At 46.9% G+C, this 13,974-nt stretch overlaps 3 protein-coding genes across 3 annotated transcripts; 1 reads left to right on the top strand and 2 right to left on the bottom strand.

Moving 5' to 3' along the window:
• Nucleotides 1–4,158: 4,158 nt before the first annotated feature.
• Nucleotides 4,159–4,967, top strand: Aud_002702 (putative extracellular soluble lytic transglycosylase; the record flags this gene model as incomplete). The annotated part of the gene is made up of 2 exons (XM_043287664.1): nucleotides 4,159–4,301; nucleotides 4,361–4,967. 2 exons carry the CDS (start codon nucleotides 4,159–4,161, stop codon nucleotides 4,965–4,967), a joined length of 750 nt encoding a protein of 249 aa, XP_043143599.1.
• A 271-nt stretch (nucleotides 4,968–5,238) lies between these two features.
• Nucleotides 5,239–6,002, bottom strand: Aud_002701 (BTB/POZ domain-containing protein; the record flags this gene model as incomplete). Its single annotated transcript, XM_043287663.1, has 3 exons — nucleotides 5,239–5,688; nucleotides 5,750–5,876; nucleotides 5,935–6,002. 3 exons carry the CDS (start codon nucleotides 6,000–6,002, stop codon nucleotides 5,239–5,241), a joined length of 645 nt encoding a protein of 214 aa, XP_043143598.1.
• A 5,251-nt stretch (nucleotides 6,003–11,253) lies between these two features.
• Aud_002700 (alkene reductase) lies at nucleotides 11,254–12,294 on the bottom strand (the record flags this gene model as incomplete). Its single annotated transcript, XM_043287662.1, has 1 exon — nucleotides 11,254–12,294. The coding sequence occupies one exon, from the start codon at nucleotides 12,292–12,294 to the stop codon at nucleotides 11,254–11,256; it is 1,041 nt and encodes a 346-aa protein (XP_043143597.1).
• Nucleotides 12,295–13,974: the final 1,680 nt, after the last annotated feature.

Genomic DNA, 13,974 nt, shown 5'->3' with positions numbered 1-13,974 from the left:
TCAGAAGAAGGGCCTAAAGTCTTGTGGGTGGGGCTCTCCTCCACAGGCCTCTGTCGCTAGAGATTGCAGTCTACCTATTGATGACTTTCATTCGATTCCTAGGGTTTTTCTTGCTAATCGATGTTAAGTAGAAATCCAGACCTGTAACTTATTTCCACATACAAGCATCCAAGGACAAAGTCATCGTTCCCTGCTTCATGGGCTCTCTTTGATTCTGTGCCTATTCGTGGCTTTCTCAAAAATCAGGATTCCCTCAGAACTCCCCTGAGGCCTTCATTTCAGGTGCTTTGTGTGCAAGGTGGGCGAACCATGGTTACATTTCACTGGGCCAGGGACAGAAACACAAAAAAACTGTGCTTTTTAAGGATGTCAAATCATGAGTGGTCAGCTATGTGACTAAGCAAGGGGAAATTACGTAATCCACAACCGAGCGAGCCACCCAACCGAGCGAGCCACCCGAACATGATTCTGGCCGCGGTCGAAAACCATGAGATATTTTTACTACTATGGAACCAAACCAAAGCAGAATGTCTGAATATTCGAATTATCTAGGTCTACTAGAACAGCTTGTTCTAGTATGACCAATTTGATGGCAATTACTACATCGTGGTGGCGCACGCTTCTTAGCAACTGGTTCCATCATCTGTATAGCTTCTTGGGCAAGTTGCTGGCCTTCAGCACCTGTTAGAACACCTCCAGTAGCAATAAAAGATCTAGGGGTTGCGCGCTTTCGCTTCTGCTTCTCATTTGCTGCGCGTAGCCCCTTTATCTCCTGATCTAGGAGAAGAACTTTATGCATAGTGGATTCAGCTGCCTTTGCGAGCTGACGGATAGCCTCATTTGGGGGACTTTGGGAGTTGCGTTTAATAAGCTGCTTGATAAGCTCCATCTGCTTTTGTACCTCAGCAGTAGTATAAGGGGTCTTTGCAGTCCATTCCATATCCGCAGGTCCATGAGCAGTAGTAGGGGGGGTAATAGTCTTGATAGTAAGCTTATCTAGTACCCTTTGGGGGTCCAAAGGAACTAAACCAGAAGCTGCAAAACCACTGCGGATATTTTGAGATGATAAGACCTTTCTTGACTCTCTATAGAGATCAAGAAAGTTTTCCTTATCAATATGACAAATGCCATTTTGAATGCTTCTCATTACCTCTCTCCCATATGCCTCCTTTAGGGGTGCAAAGCAGCCAACATCAAGAGGTTGCAGTTTATCAGATGAATGAGAAGGCATATAAAGAGGGATAATCTGATGATTCTTGCAGAAAAGATCAAACTCTGCTGATTCATGACTAGCATGGCTATCAAGAATCAAAAGACGATATTTCCCAATTGTACGAGCCAGAGTATGCTTTTGAAAGACCTTTTCTAACCATAATACTCCAAGGTCATTAGTCGTCCACCCATTATCACTCAGGCCGATTATCCAGTCAGGGTTGATATCTTGATACCACTGAGACTGGTGGACCTTGCCAGAGAAGATAATCATAGGGGGAAGAGGCCATCCAGAGGCATTAATGCATTCAATAACAGTGACCCATTCGCGATTCCCTGGCTGTATAGCTCGTACGCGGCTTGTTCGATGACGGGATGCAGTGATAACCTTTGCCGTATGGGCTACACCCATTTGGAAGCCAGTCTCATCAAAGTTGTAGATATCCTGTTCAAGAATACCATATTTTATTATAGTATTCTTAACAAGATTGAACCATTGGTTAATGACTTCTGGGTCCTCACATTTTGCACGCTGGTAATCATATTTGCGAGTATATTTTGATATAAGATCATTATGCCGTTTAATAAAGTTGCTGACCCAGTTCTTTCCAGTAGATAGGCCTGGATTTCGATGAGATAGTAAGATATCTGCCATTTTGCGTACAGTATCCTGAGTTGGTGGTAGGCCGCGCTCATCCATATCCAGAATCCATTTCTTTAGAGAACCCTCTTCTAGACTGCTAAGCTTCTGGCAGTTGGCTGGTACATTAACCCGTGCTTTGCGGCCACTAATTCGATGTGTAAGAGTAGATCGAGGAACATCATATGCCGCTGCTGCTGCTCGTATGCTTTTGAACTGGCCATTTTGGTATGCTTTGACTGCAAGAGATATGCGATCTTCTGATTTGACTATTGAATCTGATTGTTTTGATGCCATATTGGATGGAAATTTGGGTTTGATGATGATCTCAAGGATGCAAGGTTTCAGGGGTTCTGAGGTGGCTCGCTCGGTTGGGTGGCTCGCTCGGTTGTGGATTACGTTTTTAGATTCCCACCAATCCCGTTGCAGTTCCTCTGCATTTCGTCAACAGGCGAACCATGAACCATGGGACGTTTTATTGACAACTTGCAAAAAGGGAATTGGCCCTTTTTTGCGGTGGCTCCTGTAGGCAGCCGCTGTCGTAACTCGTACGTCTATGCTAGGGAATTCTCGGTGAAAAATTATGTAGAAGAAATTGTAGGTCCTAGATAGGGTTATGATTGACATTTTCATTATTAACAAAAGATAGAATCCAATACTTCCAAGTCGAACCTTAGCCCTAAAACTGCCGAGTCAACGCCCCATACCAAGAGCAATGCCACTTGATCCCAGATTATGTCACACAAGAAAAGCATTCTTGCCTCTTCACTCTTGTCGCCTCGAGGAATCGCCGATCCATCGTCGACTTTGGGCGAAGAATGACCGACGTAGTGCCTCATGTCGGTAAAATTATGCTGAAGGCAGTACTGCCGAGTGTAGGATGGTTGAAGAGTTATCTTCCCTGGTATACAGCAGAAACCCCGAGAATGATATGTTCCCCATAAATCCGGTCATCTCTGAAGCACGAAGATTGCGAGCAATAATTCATCAAGAGAACAGTACTGTCTTGCCTCGCATGTGTAAAAGCAATTTCAACCGGTGTTCTAGAATACTTCGCGGGGAGGTCAAGCATCTAGTGGCACACAAAGTTGCGCTCGCAGTCTAGGAAAACGTTGCTGTAGAACTCCATCGAAGCTTGATATGACACTCTGAATCCAGCAATCTCTGCTAAATGCTCTTTACCCCGGACGTTCAGGAAGCGGTACTACAGAGGTATGGCGACCGGCAGATGGGTTATGCTTAGTTTAGTCTACGGGGCACTGGGGACACCCACATTTGCTTCAAAATAGCTCTAGATTCTCAATTCAGGCGATAAGTTCCACAAATTTGATGTTCATACCGTTCTTGACAGTTGATCCAAGGAGGCGCTAGTGGCTAGAACTGTCTGGAAGGTAATGACATCAATCTCACGTCGCGGTCAGTCGCTTACCGAATAATTTGGACAGCTGTGATGGCGATATTTAGCAAGTCACCATCCAGCCAGCAATACCAGCAATACCAGTGTCTTGAAATTGTTTCAAACAATTCCCCGTACCACCAGATATTGGTCGATGAGTCAATCAAGGCATCTCAGGATTGCTATAATTTAACGGTAACTAGTTCAGAAGACAGAAGAAGAATGTTTCCTGCAGATATTATGCCTTTCCATTTACTAAAGTGAGAATGTTACTGTAAAAACGCCCCCAACTTTAGATGTAACCTTTTGCACTTCCTAAAGGGGGAATTGGTATAGAGACGATGCGATCGGCACTGCTGACATAATCACTTGCACGATGCCACACTTATTCGATGGTCAACACCCGAAGCTGGCGCTTACTAGCAGTCTCAAAGTAGACGAAATTATCAGACTATTCCATACTCGTGTCTGTTGCCGGTACAGGCCGGAATGCTGCCAGGCATATACCGAGATCGACGCACTGAGGTAGCATGCCAACCCGACGCTAAGACAACTCTGCTACCCTGCTTGCCAATGAAATTACTGCTATGATTCAGATCAAACAGATCAGTGTCACACCTGTCAGACTAGCTCGGACCTATGGCCCCATAGAGGAGTTGCCGCGTTTGATTGGTCGCGTTCCATGATTGTCAGGACTGCGGAATTACCCCTTTGAGAAACTGGTCAATTCGCATCAACATGCTGGTTTTGATGAAGATACCTTGAAGGAAATAATGCATGCTGTAGGCAGAGCGTTTCGGTTGGAAGAACTGAGCTATTTAAACAGCTCCCTTGCCGACTGAATCGATTGACACAGACATTCGTCTTTCAACTCCCCTGGCACCACACACAAACAATAGCAAGCGCAACAATGGTTGTTCTTAAAAGCATCACGCTGACTTCTCTGGCCCTTGCTATTGGCGCCACCGCTCAGTCTGCCAACCCAGGTGTTGGTAAAAATCCAAAGGCGCAAGGTGCAACAGAAAATGTCACCCCAAGAACCGGCCCTAACGGGTACTGTCCCTTTGGCCCCCTCTACCTTTAGCCGCACTACTGCTAACAGCAAAATCCAGTTCCGAAGCCTGGCTTAACACCGGCATCACCACCAGCGGCTGGAACCCTCCCTTCCTATCCATCGACGACGTCTACACCATCAGCCTCCAAGACTTCTACAACGGCATAGGTTCTGCCTGCGCCCAGTACGACAGCTACTTCCAAAGCAGCGCATCCAAGTACGGCGTCAACCCGGTCATCCTCGCCGTCATCGCAATGCAGGAGTCCTCCTGCAATGCCAACGCTGGTGGTCCCACACCAGGCCTGATGCAGGTCTCATGCGACAATTACCCGAACGGCCAGTGCACGGATAGTATCCAGGATAACGTGGACGCGGGAACGCACTATCTCAAGTCGCAGCTCGACGCGTCGGGGGGTAACGCGATCAAGGCGCTGGGTGCGTACAATGGGTGGTTTACAGCAGGGAGTGGGCTTAACGGGAACCGCGGTTTGACGCAGGACTACCCCTGTTCGGCCGAGGGTAAGGCGCATGGTATGCCGCAGAATCTGGATTACTTGCACCAGGTGCTAAATGGGTGGATGGTGGGGTTGGATGTTTATGGGGAGGATAACTGGATTGGTACCTATCACTGTGATCAGTCGTGCAGTGATGGTAGTTTGTGCTAGGTTACTTCTTAGTTATCATTCTCTGGTGTCTATATGATGGAGCAGCCATGTAGCTTATATGGGATTTGCAACGCCTGGATACAATCTTTCCTAATGAACCCTCCGAGAGCACCTCGGCCTCGATTTCGCCAAAAACAGAAAGAAAACCAGTAGTGCGAATCTGATAACAGCGCAGGCAAATCAAGTTTCAATCTTGCCGTTTCGATTCATGTGTCACAACAAAAGAGATGGAGTTCTGATGCGGGAAAGCAGACCATGCTCATAGATCGCCTCACTGGCTATTTAAGAAACGTCTCTCCATAAGCTCGGAGATTAGGTTCGCCGCAAAAATAGGGGTTTTAACCAGGAACAGCTTCACTCTGTCCAGGTCTGCAAAAGCATCCATGATGTGGAAGTTATCCGCGACGGTGGCCACAAAGAGCTTACCAGATTCCGAGTCAGAGATGTATTGGCCGTCCATCAGCACATCGTAAAAGTCTACTGGACAGTCTAAGGTTTTGACGGCTAAGGGAAGGTCCGCCAGCACTTGCGCTTTGAGACCAGGGATCTCGTACACTTCAGCCATGTGGCAAAGTTCAAAATGGAAGGCTACCAATTCGGAAGGCTCGAAATCAAAAAGCCACCCGGTATGTTGCTCATAGTCGAAGGTGTATATGTACTCGATCATAGTCGAGAAGGCTTCGACACTGTGCTTTTGCTTCAGATTCACCATTTTTTCGAACTGGCACGCGTTAGATCTGTCACTGTGCTGGATTAAGATGTGTCTGCGCTGAGGTACTCACTTTCCACTCTGTCTCGAACTTGTTGGCGAAGTATGGAGAGATAGTAGATAACACGAGCTTGGAAACATAGAAATGTTCATCTTGGATTGTGATCGTGAAGTCAAAGAACTTTCCCTCCAGATTGAGTCTATAAATGAGTCTGTTAGATCGTTCATGTATAAATTTCTATATTGAAGAGTCCTTACTCCAGCATTTTCTTCTGTTTCCGCTCTTCGATCGGAGTTTCCTCGTTTACATCTCGCGTGCGACGCATCTTGAGATTCTGCAAGCGGATCAGTGGGTATGCGGTTTATTCACGAAGCTCCTGTAAGGTATTGGTAAAAGTATTCCAAGAAGCCGAAGTTCGGTAGATAACTGGATGAATGAAGATGGATCAACAAAAGAAACAGCCAGGACGTTTGTGTAGCAGGGCCAAGTGCTAGCGCAAGATTATCAATCGAGATGTAGATAACGAAGAGAGGTGATGGTGAGCTGAAGCTGTTGTATATATGGAGGAGTGATGATTAGCTCATTGACGTTAAAGATGGCCAATTAAGATATCGAGCTTCGAAACAATGGTTCTTCTCAAGACGGTTCAAACTAGATTGCTCTGAGCTGACGAGATCCACAAAATACCTTCATCTTAACAAGGCCTTGTCGAGGAATATGTCTCACACTCAGTTACCATGTAACAGGAAAGAAATTGATGCAATGAATCTCTCAAGGTTGATCTCAGCATGATGGGTTTCCTGAAAATTCTTTCAACGTGGTGTAAATGCAGGCCAAACAACATCATAATGTCCCAATGCGCATTGTGAAAAATGTTTCCTTGATGGAGCCTAAGCTGACGATGACAAGAGAGAGAGCCCAAGGCGAGCAGCCACCCTCTGCCAGCAGAGCACAGAATGACAATCCTTGCAGATAACTTCCATGAATTCATCTTCCTCAGCAAACCCTCCCACAGCCATGATGAGGCCATGCCGAACAGCCTCTTCGCTAGAGTTCAATGCGAAGGCGATTCCTCTTGCACATATCCTGCATACGTATGCTCTTTGGCTATCCACCATGATATGAAGAAGAAAGTCGCGCCTATCCTTGAGAGCAGTATCACAGGCTTACGTGCGTGGAACAAAGTGAAGGAACACCGACATGAACTCGACAAATGTGCAAATCCTATATTTGGCTTTCTTCTAAAGCTGAATACAAGGCTCTTATCTGCAACATGATAAACAGCGCCATAAGGTGATTGGGTTGGTTCAGCTATCCTCGTCGTGTCGGGAGTGTAGAGATACTTGTACATGAGTCAATAACTTCTTCAATCACCCCGGACCGATGTTCCGGTAGCGGGATAACCCCCTAAGCTGCTTTCTCTGGAGGCTTACCTACATTGCGCCTGGAACCGTTCAAGCATTTTCTTGCGCGGGACTTAACATTTCAGTCTCCCTGGACGAATCTATTTCCTAGCTTCAGACGAAGAGCGATTCCGAGATACTACCAATACAGGAAGATATCTAATAATAAGCATGTCCTTGCCGAAATCCTCTGCATTGGCACGAAGATATAGGGAAAACCTGTACAGCCAGGCGGAATCGGAACAATGGAGAAGAGTCCTTCCACCTCGTGGGCCCTGGGATCCCTCATAGTATTTCTTACATTCGTTTGTTACAATCGGCCCAGTATGCTACGTCTTTGTTGCTGAGATTCCCTCCTCGCGCCTACGTATCAAGACCATCGTTCTCGCGCGCATCGCGTTTAACATTAGCAGCATCACCATGAACATCATCACACCGCGCATGCTTCACCCCCCGCCTAGAATTGGAAGGGTAAGGCTTGTTTTCTGTATGAATGCACTTGTCTATATTGTTTGGTTTGGTCTTATTTCCGTCTACCGGAGCCAAGAGGCCTCACGTATTTGGAGCTTGATGTGCTATTTAGCAGGAAGACGAACGCAAGGAAATTTGTGGAGTTTCAGGCTGACCTGGAGAGGTCAGTTTACTTTAGTTTGTCAAGGACGGATCAGGATTGGGTGGGGTATTGACTACGCTTCAAGACCTGTGACCGAGTTGCGGCACTAAATGAATCCCTCTGTGAGTAAACTTTGTTTACCAGTAAATAATAATTTCCAAAAGCTGCTGTAAGCGTAGGGGCTGGGCGAGCGAGTTCATCAGTACTAGAAAGGTCTGGTATTCCAATTAACCCAAGGAGGAGGTGTGGTGACTTCTGGTGATGAATCAAGGTGAACTTCAGGATACTGTAGAAGAACTTCCCAGATACATGATGTCGAGGGTGTCTATCACTATTTCTCCAAGTATTTTACTGGATGCACTCCTCAGGAGTCATGAATGCTCCAATAAAAGGTTTTATATGATCGGCCGAAGGCGAATAGGGATCAGATGCAATATGTCCTTCATTTTCTCAGTTCTCTTGCCAGCAGTATTGAGTCAGCGACAATGCAACACTCATCGGATATCGCACGGTCTAACCGAATCTATTAAGTACTGTCAGTATAGACATTCCTCGAATGTGCAATCTTGGTGCATCTCCTGCCAGTGCGGTGGTCTCCCATGCAACCATCCTCGGAGCCATTAATGAACCTGCCGAGGGCCATCAACATCACGCTATAGCCTCTTTTTTATTTCAAAAGCCGAGTATCGACAGAAGCAATAGGCCTTCTCTTTGGATTATTCTACTGATTTAATGTGGTGTTGCCATGAGATTTTCAGAGTAGAGCTAAATAAGGAATAGGACTCAAAGCCACATAGACTCAATAACCAACAAGATCGCGTTGTTGACAATGCAGCAAGGGCTCTTGTCGACGACACGCCAAAGCTCTTCTAGCTTGGGAACATGACTTGCTCTCGTTCCAATATCCTAGGATATCCAACTAATAAAGGTCTCCCATCCCCAACTTTCTTTTCAATTCAGATTCCTGACTCCCCTTCAGATATCGTTGTTACCCCCGGAGAGACAGCTGTCAAAGGATAAGGAGGGGGACCACAGTAGGCATTCTCGTTGAAGCTACCAACGGGGCCCAGCTTCAACCATCCATCCCAGGTTCCACCATGGTCCATGCGAAGGCACTGAGTACCGCAAATATTATTATGCTCGACATTGTCCAGGTATTTCTTGATAGCACCGGCAATGGTATCATGTTGAGCAGTGGTATCACAGTTGCGGCCAGAAGAGTAGTACGTCCACCTCAGGCCCTCAAAGGTGCCGTGCATAGCGTTGCAGTTTCCCCGTTGGATAGATCCTTGATGGTTGTAGCGATGTTTCTCGCGAAGCCGACAACATATGTGGCGATGCCAACGCAGGCACCTACTGCGACAACTGTCCGTTCACATACAGTGATTGGAGTACGTTCGGCAATTTCGGCGACATCACGAGTGTCGAGACTCGTTTCATTGAGGCTGATTTGGAATCACTTGTCGGGCAGTGGCTTTCCATCGATGGTAGAGGGCCATGTAGAAGCCAGCGAAGATGTTGTAAGACAGCAAAGCGTCGTAATCAACAGACTCTTTGCTAATAACATAGTGATTAAGGCTGTTGAAGAGAATGATACCAGAAAGGGAGAGATAAAAGGCTGTGTCGGCAAGGCGATCAACGAAATCAGGCATTGCTTTAAGAACTGATGGATTTGAACTGATGAGGGAGGAGCACCCTCCTCCTTATAAATTAAACTAAAAGGAGCCATACGATATATTACCTCCAGAAGATGATTCTACTTTATCCACATGCGCGATTTTCTGGCGAAGTACCGGGCAGTAGTGAGTTCGCTGTGGTGCGGATTGCTATACTGTCCAAATAGCGGCCCTGTATGTCTCTCTATCTGTGGGGACGGGGGACTAGTATGAATTCTCGCAGAGGTAGATTGTGACTTTTCCGGTATGTTAAGTCGGATATAGCGCCCCGTTACTGGCAGCCAGACATTCCTAAAGCACCAACGTTTTATCTGTAGTCATTTGAAGTGCGCAATTTGCATTGCTGTCGTGATTAGATAGCTAGAGCCTTCAGCGATGTGATCTGCTGGTTGCCAGATGCCAAGCACGTCCTTTTTAGCACCTCTTTTTACTGGTTATAACGTTAATACTAAAAACTATATGCTTGGCATTACGTGAAGGGATGAGGTCCACTTGGCCTCGGGAGTGGCGGCGCCAGGCCAAGTGGGAGCAACAGAAGGGCTAAAAACCAACATGTGAATATAAGTGGTTAATTTGCACTGCTAGTTACACTGATGTCTCATTGTATATTTCACTCTATGGCCAAAGAATGGGACCTTGGGAGATCCTCGGAGTTTCTATATAGCCCCCTGGTTGTCGCCAATGGACATTCTTGATTTTGAGACTTTCTTGCGCGCTTGATTTCCACAGCAGGAAGGTGGTTTACCTCATAAAATAGTTCAATAAATTGATATTTGTAGTCGATATTGATAGATGAGACAGTGGCTTTTGGAGTTATGTTAGGCAAGACTGTGGTACCTTTCATGGCCTTTGTATACCACTGGATTATATATCTTTTAGAGAGGTTCTGTCGATCTGAACTCTAAAGCTTGTCTTACTAGTTACTTATTGAAATAGTAGGTGAATAGGGCTCGGGTTGGGCGTGCCACCATGGCTGTCAATATTTTGAAAATGTGTGGGCGTTAAAACTTTAGAGCAGCTATCACAGGCTTTGCCAGTCATATTAGCAAGTGAATCGGTCGGAGACCATTAGGCATTCACTTCGTAGTAATTCATTACTGTAAAGACAGTACGAGCACAGTCAGATAGAGTGACCTCGTACTGCCAGGAGGCACGACAATTGTCAACCTAAGCCAGCGACTGAGTCTGTTACATGAAGATATAGTGGAGTTTATTGAAGACAAAGTATGTGATCTATCCCTCACTATTCGTCGACCAATAGCGATCTAGTTCCTGCATTCAGAGGGATGTCCTTCCTACCAGCCATCTGACTTACAGCACTGGGCCTTGGGGCTCGCTTTGTCTTCGACGGGCGGTGGCAGAGTTCCTAGAATTGGAATTCAATGCTCATCAATGGGTCACATCAGAAGATATGGGGCCACACGTGTTCTAGGCCTTCCGAGTCGGAGTTGCTGAGAGTATTTACATTGTTGATTCCCAACTATACACCGCGAACTGAATGGTCGTTCTCCTGTGCATTTTGTCTTCATTGCTCCTCTGGTCTTCCTTTTCCAACTCGAGAACGACATACAGAAACCTTGCTGTAGGCACGAACTTCCAGTAGCCTGTCCTGATTCTGGCCATATTCGAAGTTGGCCCTTCCGAGATCTGTATGATGTATCTGCTTATTCGTACAGAGAAGGATAAGATCCTAAGCACGATGCTAGCTCATTCCTTCATACTATAGCTAGATCCCGCTGCATTCGAGGCAGAGTGCCTTTAATACTAATCAAGTTGGCGCAGTATCCAATAATCGGTGTCAGCCCTGTAAGGGTTCTTCACCAAAGAGCTTCAATTCGATTCATGAGCAATTAAAATACCAGCTAGCGGCAACCAATATAAGCCTCATTGCCTGATGTTCAAGAACTCTGCGCTGAAAGGATAGTCCGTATAGCCATATTCTTGCATAGCTGTGTAGAAACTATCTCGATGGTATTGGTTCAGAGGCACCTGATGACGAATGCGAAATGGCAGGTCGGGGTTTGCAAGAAAGTGACGGCCGAAAACCACAGCAACCTCGTGGTCCTTATAGTCTCTCTGGATGGCAGTCTCAACGTTTTCCGGGCTGTACCCGCCAGCAACAAGAACTGGCGATGATTTGCCCCAAACGTCTAGAAGGAATTTGATACTCCCTTGCTTTTCGCAGTCCACATGGTTGATGACGCGAGACTCGATTATGTGGAGGTAAGCCAGTCCAAGCGGTCGCAGATTCTCCACAAGGTAGGTAAACTGAGGTATTGGGTCCATCATTCTCATGCCCTGCCACGTATTCCATGGACTCAGACGAAACCCGACCCGCTCCGCACCAATGACATCGGCGATTGTTCGGGCGACCTCCAGGGCAAATCGAGCGCGGTTGGGTATATCCCCACCCCATTGGTCGGTTCTGCAATTGGAAACGTCCTGGATAAACTGATCGACTAAGTAGCCATTAGCCCCGTGGATTTCAACACCGTCGAAACCTGCCCGAATGGCGTTCCTCGCAGCCGTTGCGAAGTCGCGGATAATGCCCTGAATCCGCCTCTCATCTAGCTCTGCTGGTACTGGCATTCCAGGCTCAATTGGGATAGGACTGGGAGCGTGTAGCTCATAGCCCCCTTCGTCATGCAACTGAGCAGGATCAGCAGCTCTGCCGAGAGCGATTAACTGGCAAAAAATGAAACTGCCCTTTTGGTGAACCGCATCGGTGACCTTCTTCCAGGCCTGGACTTGTTCTTCGCTCCAGATTCCCGGACCATGGGGAAGTCCCCCTTCAGAAGGCGAGATCTGTGTTGCTTCGGCGATGAGCAACGTCCCTGGCACGGAAGCACGCTGCTCATAGTATGTTATTGTCATAGGGAGTGGGACGTGCCGAGAGTCCGCGCGGAGTCGAGTGAGCGGAGCCATAACGACTCGATGCTTGAGACTGGTGTTGCCATTTTGAAGAGGTTGAAAGAGTTTAGAAGACATGATCGATGACTTGGGCTTGGGTATGAATCTGGTGTATGAGAGCTTCGTTCTTCGCTTTACAAAGTATTGGATTAAGCGTATGTGTAGCGTTGAGATGGAGATCGGTTGCAGAATAGTATTTAAAAACCTTTGCCCTCTTTCTGCGGATTCTCGTCGGCTGGTTCTTCATGGCGTGTAAGCTACATTAGGCGCCTCGAGGGATAATACCAACCAACTGCCTCCAGTAACGTCTCCACGAAAAGATATTCGGCTTGTAATCAAACTAGTATTACAAATCCAGCTAATAAAAATTAATTACATCGAAAAACTCAACTTAGATGTGAACGAGGTTCTCCGTGTCGTAAAAGCTACATTTAACGCGTGTGTGGATACCACCTCCAACCGTCTCCAACAACGCCTCCACGTAGAGATGTTCGGCCTTCTTCGAATCAGAATTACAAATCCAGCCCACAAGAAAGCATTAATAACATCAGAGAACCCTGAGCACAATGTGAACGAAGCCGGTAGTTGCGGTCTCGGTGTTGTTCTGAGTGAAATCGGGAGATCTCGTAAGGCAATGTCCTTGTCTCTACTGCTTCCAAACCTGATGTCCACTACTGCGCTAGGAAGATTTCTGTCAACCAAATGCCCGCTCAATGGCTGCGAGATAGTTGCTTTAAACAGGCCCTGCGTCGTGTTATAGACCAGTTTGGGTGGCGTACACTGAAGAGCGTGCGAACCGGAGAGAAATAATCGACAACAAATTCCCGCCGGCTTACAATGACAGTACCACTCGCGTAGAATGCTACTCCGAGGGCGACCAAGAGAACCCTCACAATCGGTCTCAAAAGAAAAAGGCATTTGTCCTTGGGGCCATCGGGGCATACAGCTTTGTCGTATACATGTACGACCCAATCTACGCTCCCAGCGAGGATTCTTTTGTGGAAGAATATGGTGTGAGCAAAGCTAAAGCCTCTCTGGGACTCGCTCTCTATGTGTAAGTTGGAGAGGGAGATAACAAATTTGCTGTCGGCTTTCGAATTTTCCGGTTCGTGGTACTGACACTTGATTCAGTCTAGGCTATGGCGCTGGTTCCATGTTCTTCAGCCCTCGTAGGGAGGTCACCCACATAGGCCGTAGCCTCCCAATCGGATCTGGCCTTCCTGTTCTTAAACTGCTACACCTCGCTCACCTACGGCATTTATTACTCAATATTTAAAGCTTTCCCAATTGTGCATCAAGAAACGTATGGGTTCAATTTGGGGGAGATGGGAGCGGCTTTCCTTGCCATTGTAGTCGGATCAATTATTTCGTTTGTGGTTTATAACCTTTATATCCACTGCGTATATGTGCCTAAAACACGCAGTGGTTGCCTCACAAAGCCGTAAGCTGTCTTGGTACCCGCCCTTTATGCATGTTTTGGGCCATCCATTGGGCTTTTTCCTTTTAGCTGGGGGTCGAGATCCGAAGTTCATTGGATTATCCCTACCGTCGGGATAGTCATCTACCCCGGCTGTGTTTTCATCCTGATGCAGTGCGTTGTCCTTTATATACCGGCATGCTACCCACACTATGCAGCGAGCGTGCTTGCTGCTACCGACTTTACTCGCAGTGCATTCGCGTGCGGTGCTGTCATGT

The sequence above is a fragment of the Aspergillus udagawae genome (genome assembly GCF_001078395.1).
Source record: "Aspergillus udagawae IFM 46973 DNA, scaffold_2, whole genome shotgun sequence".
NCBI classification, from domain to species: domain Eukaryota; kingdom Fungi; phylum Ascomycota; class Eurotiomycetes; order Eurotiales; family Aspergillaceae; genus Aspergillus; species Aspergillus udagawae.
The sequence above is the reverse complement of the archived record's forward strand: the minus strand, read 5'-3'. Positions and strand labels throughout refer to the sequence as shown.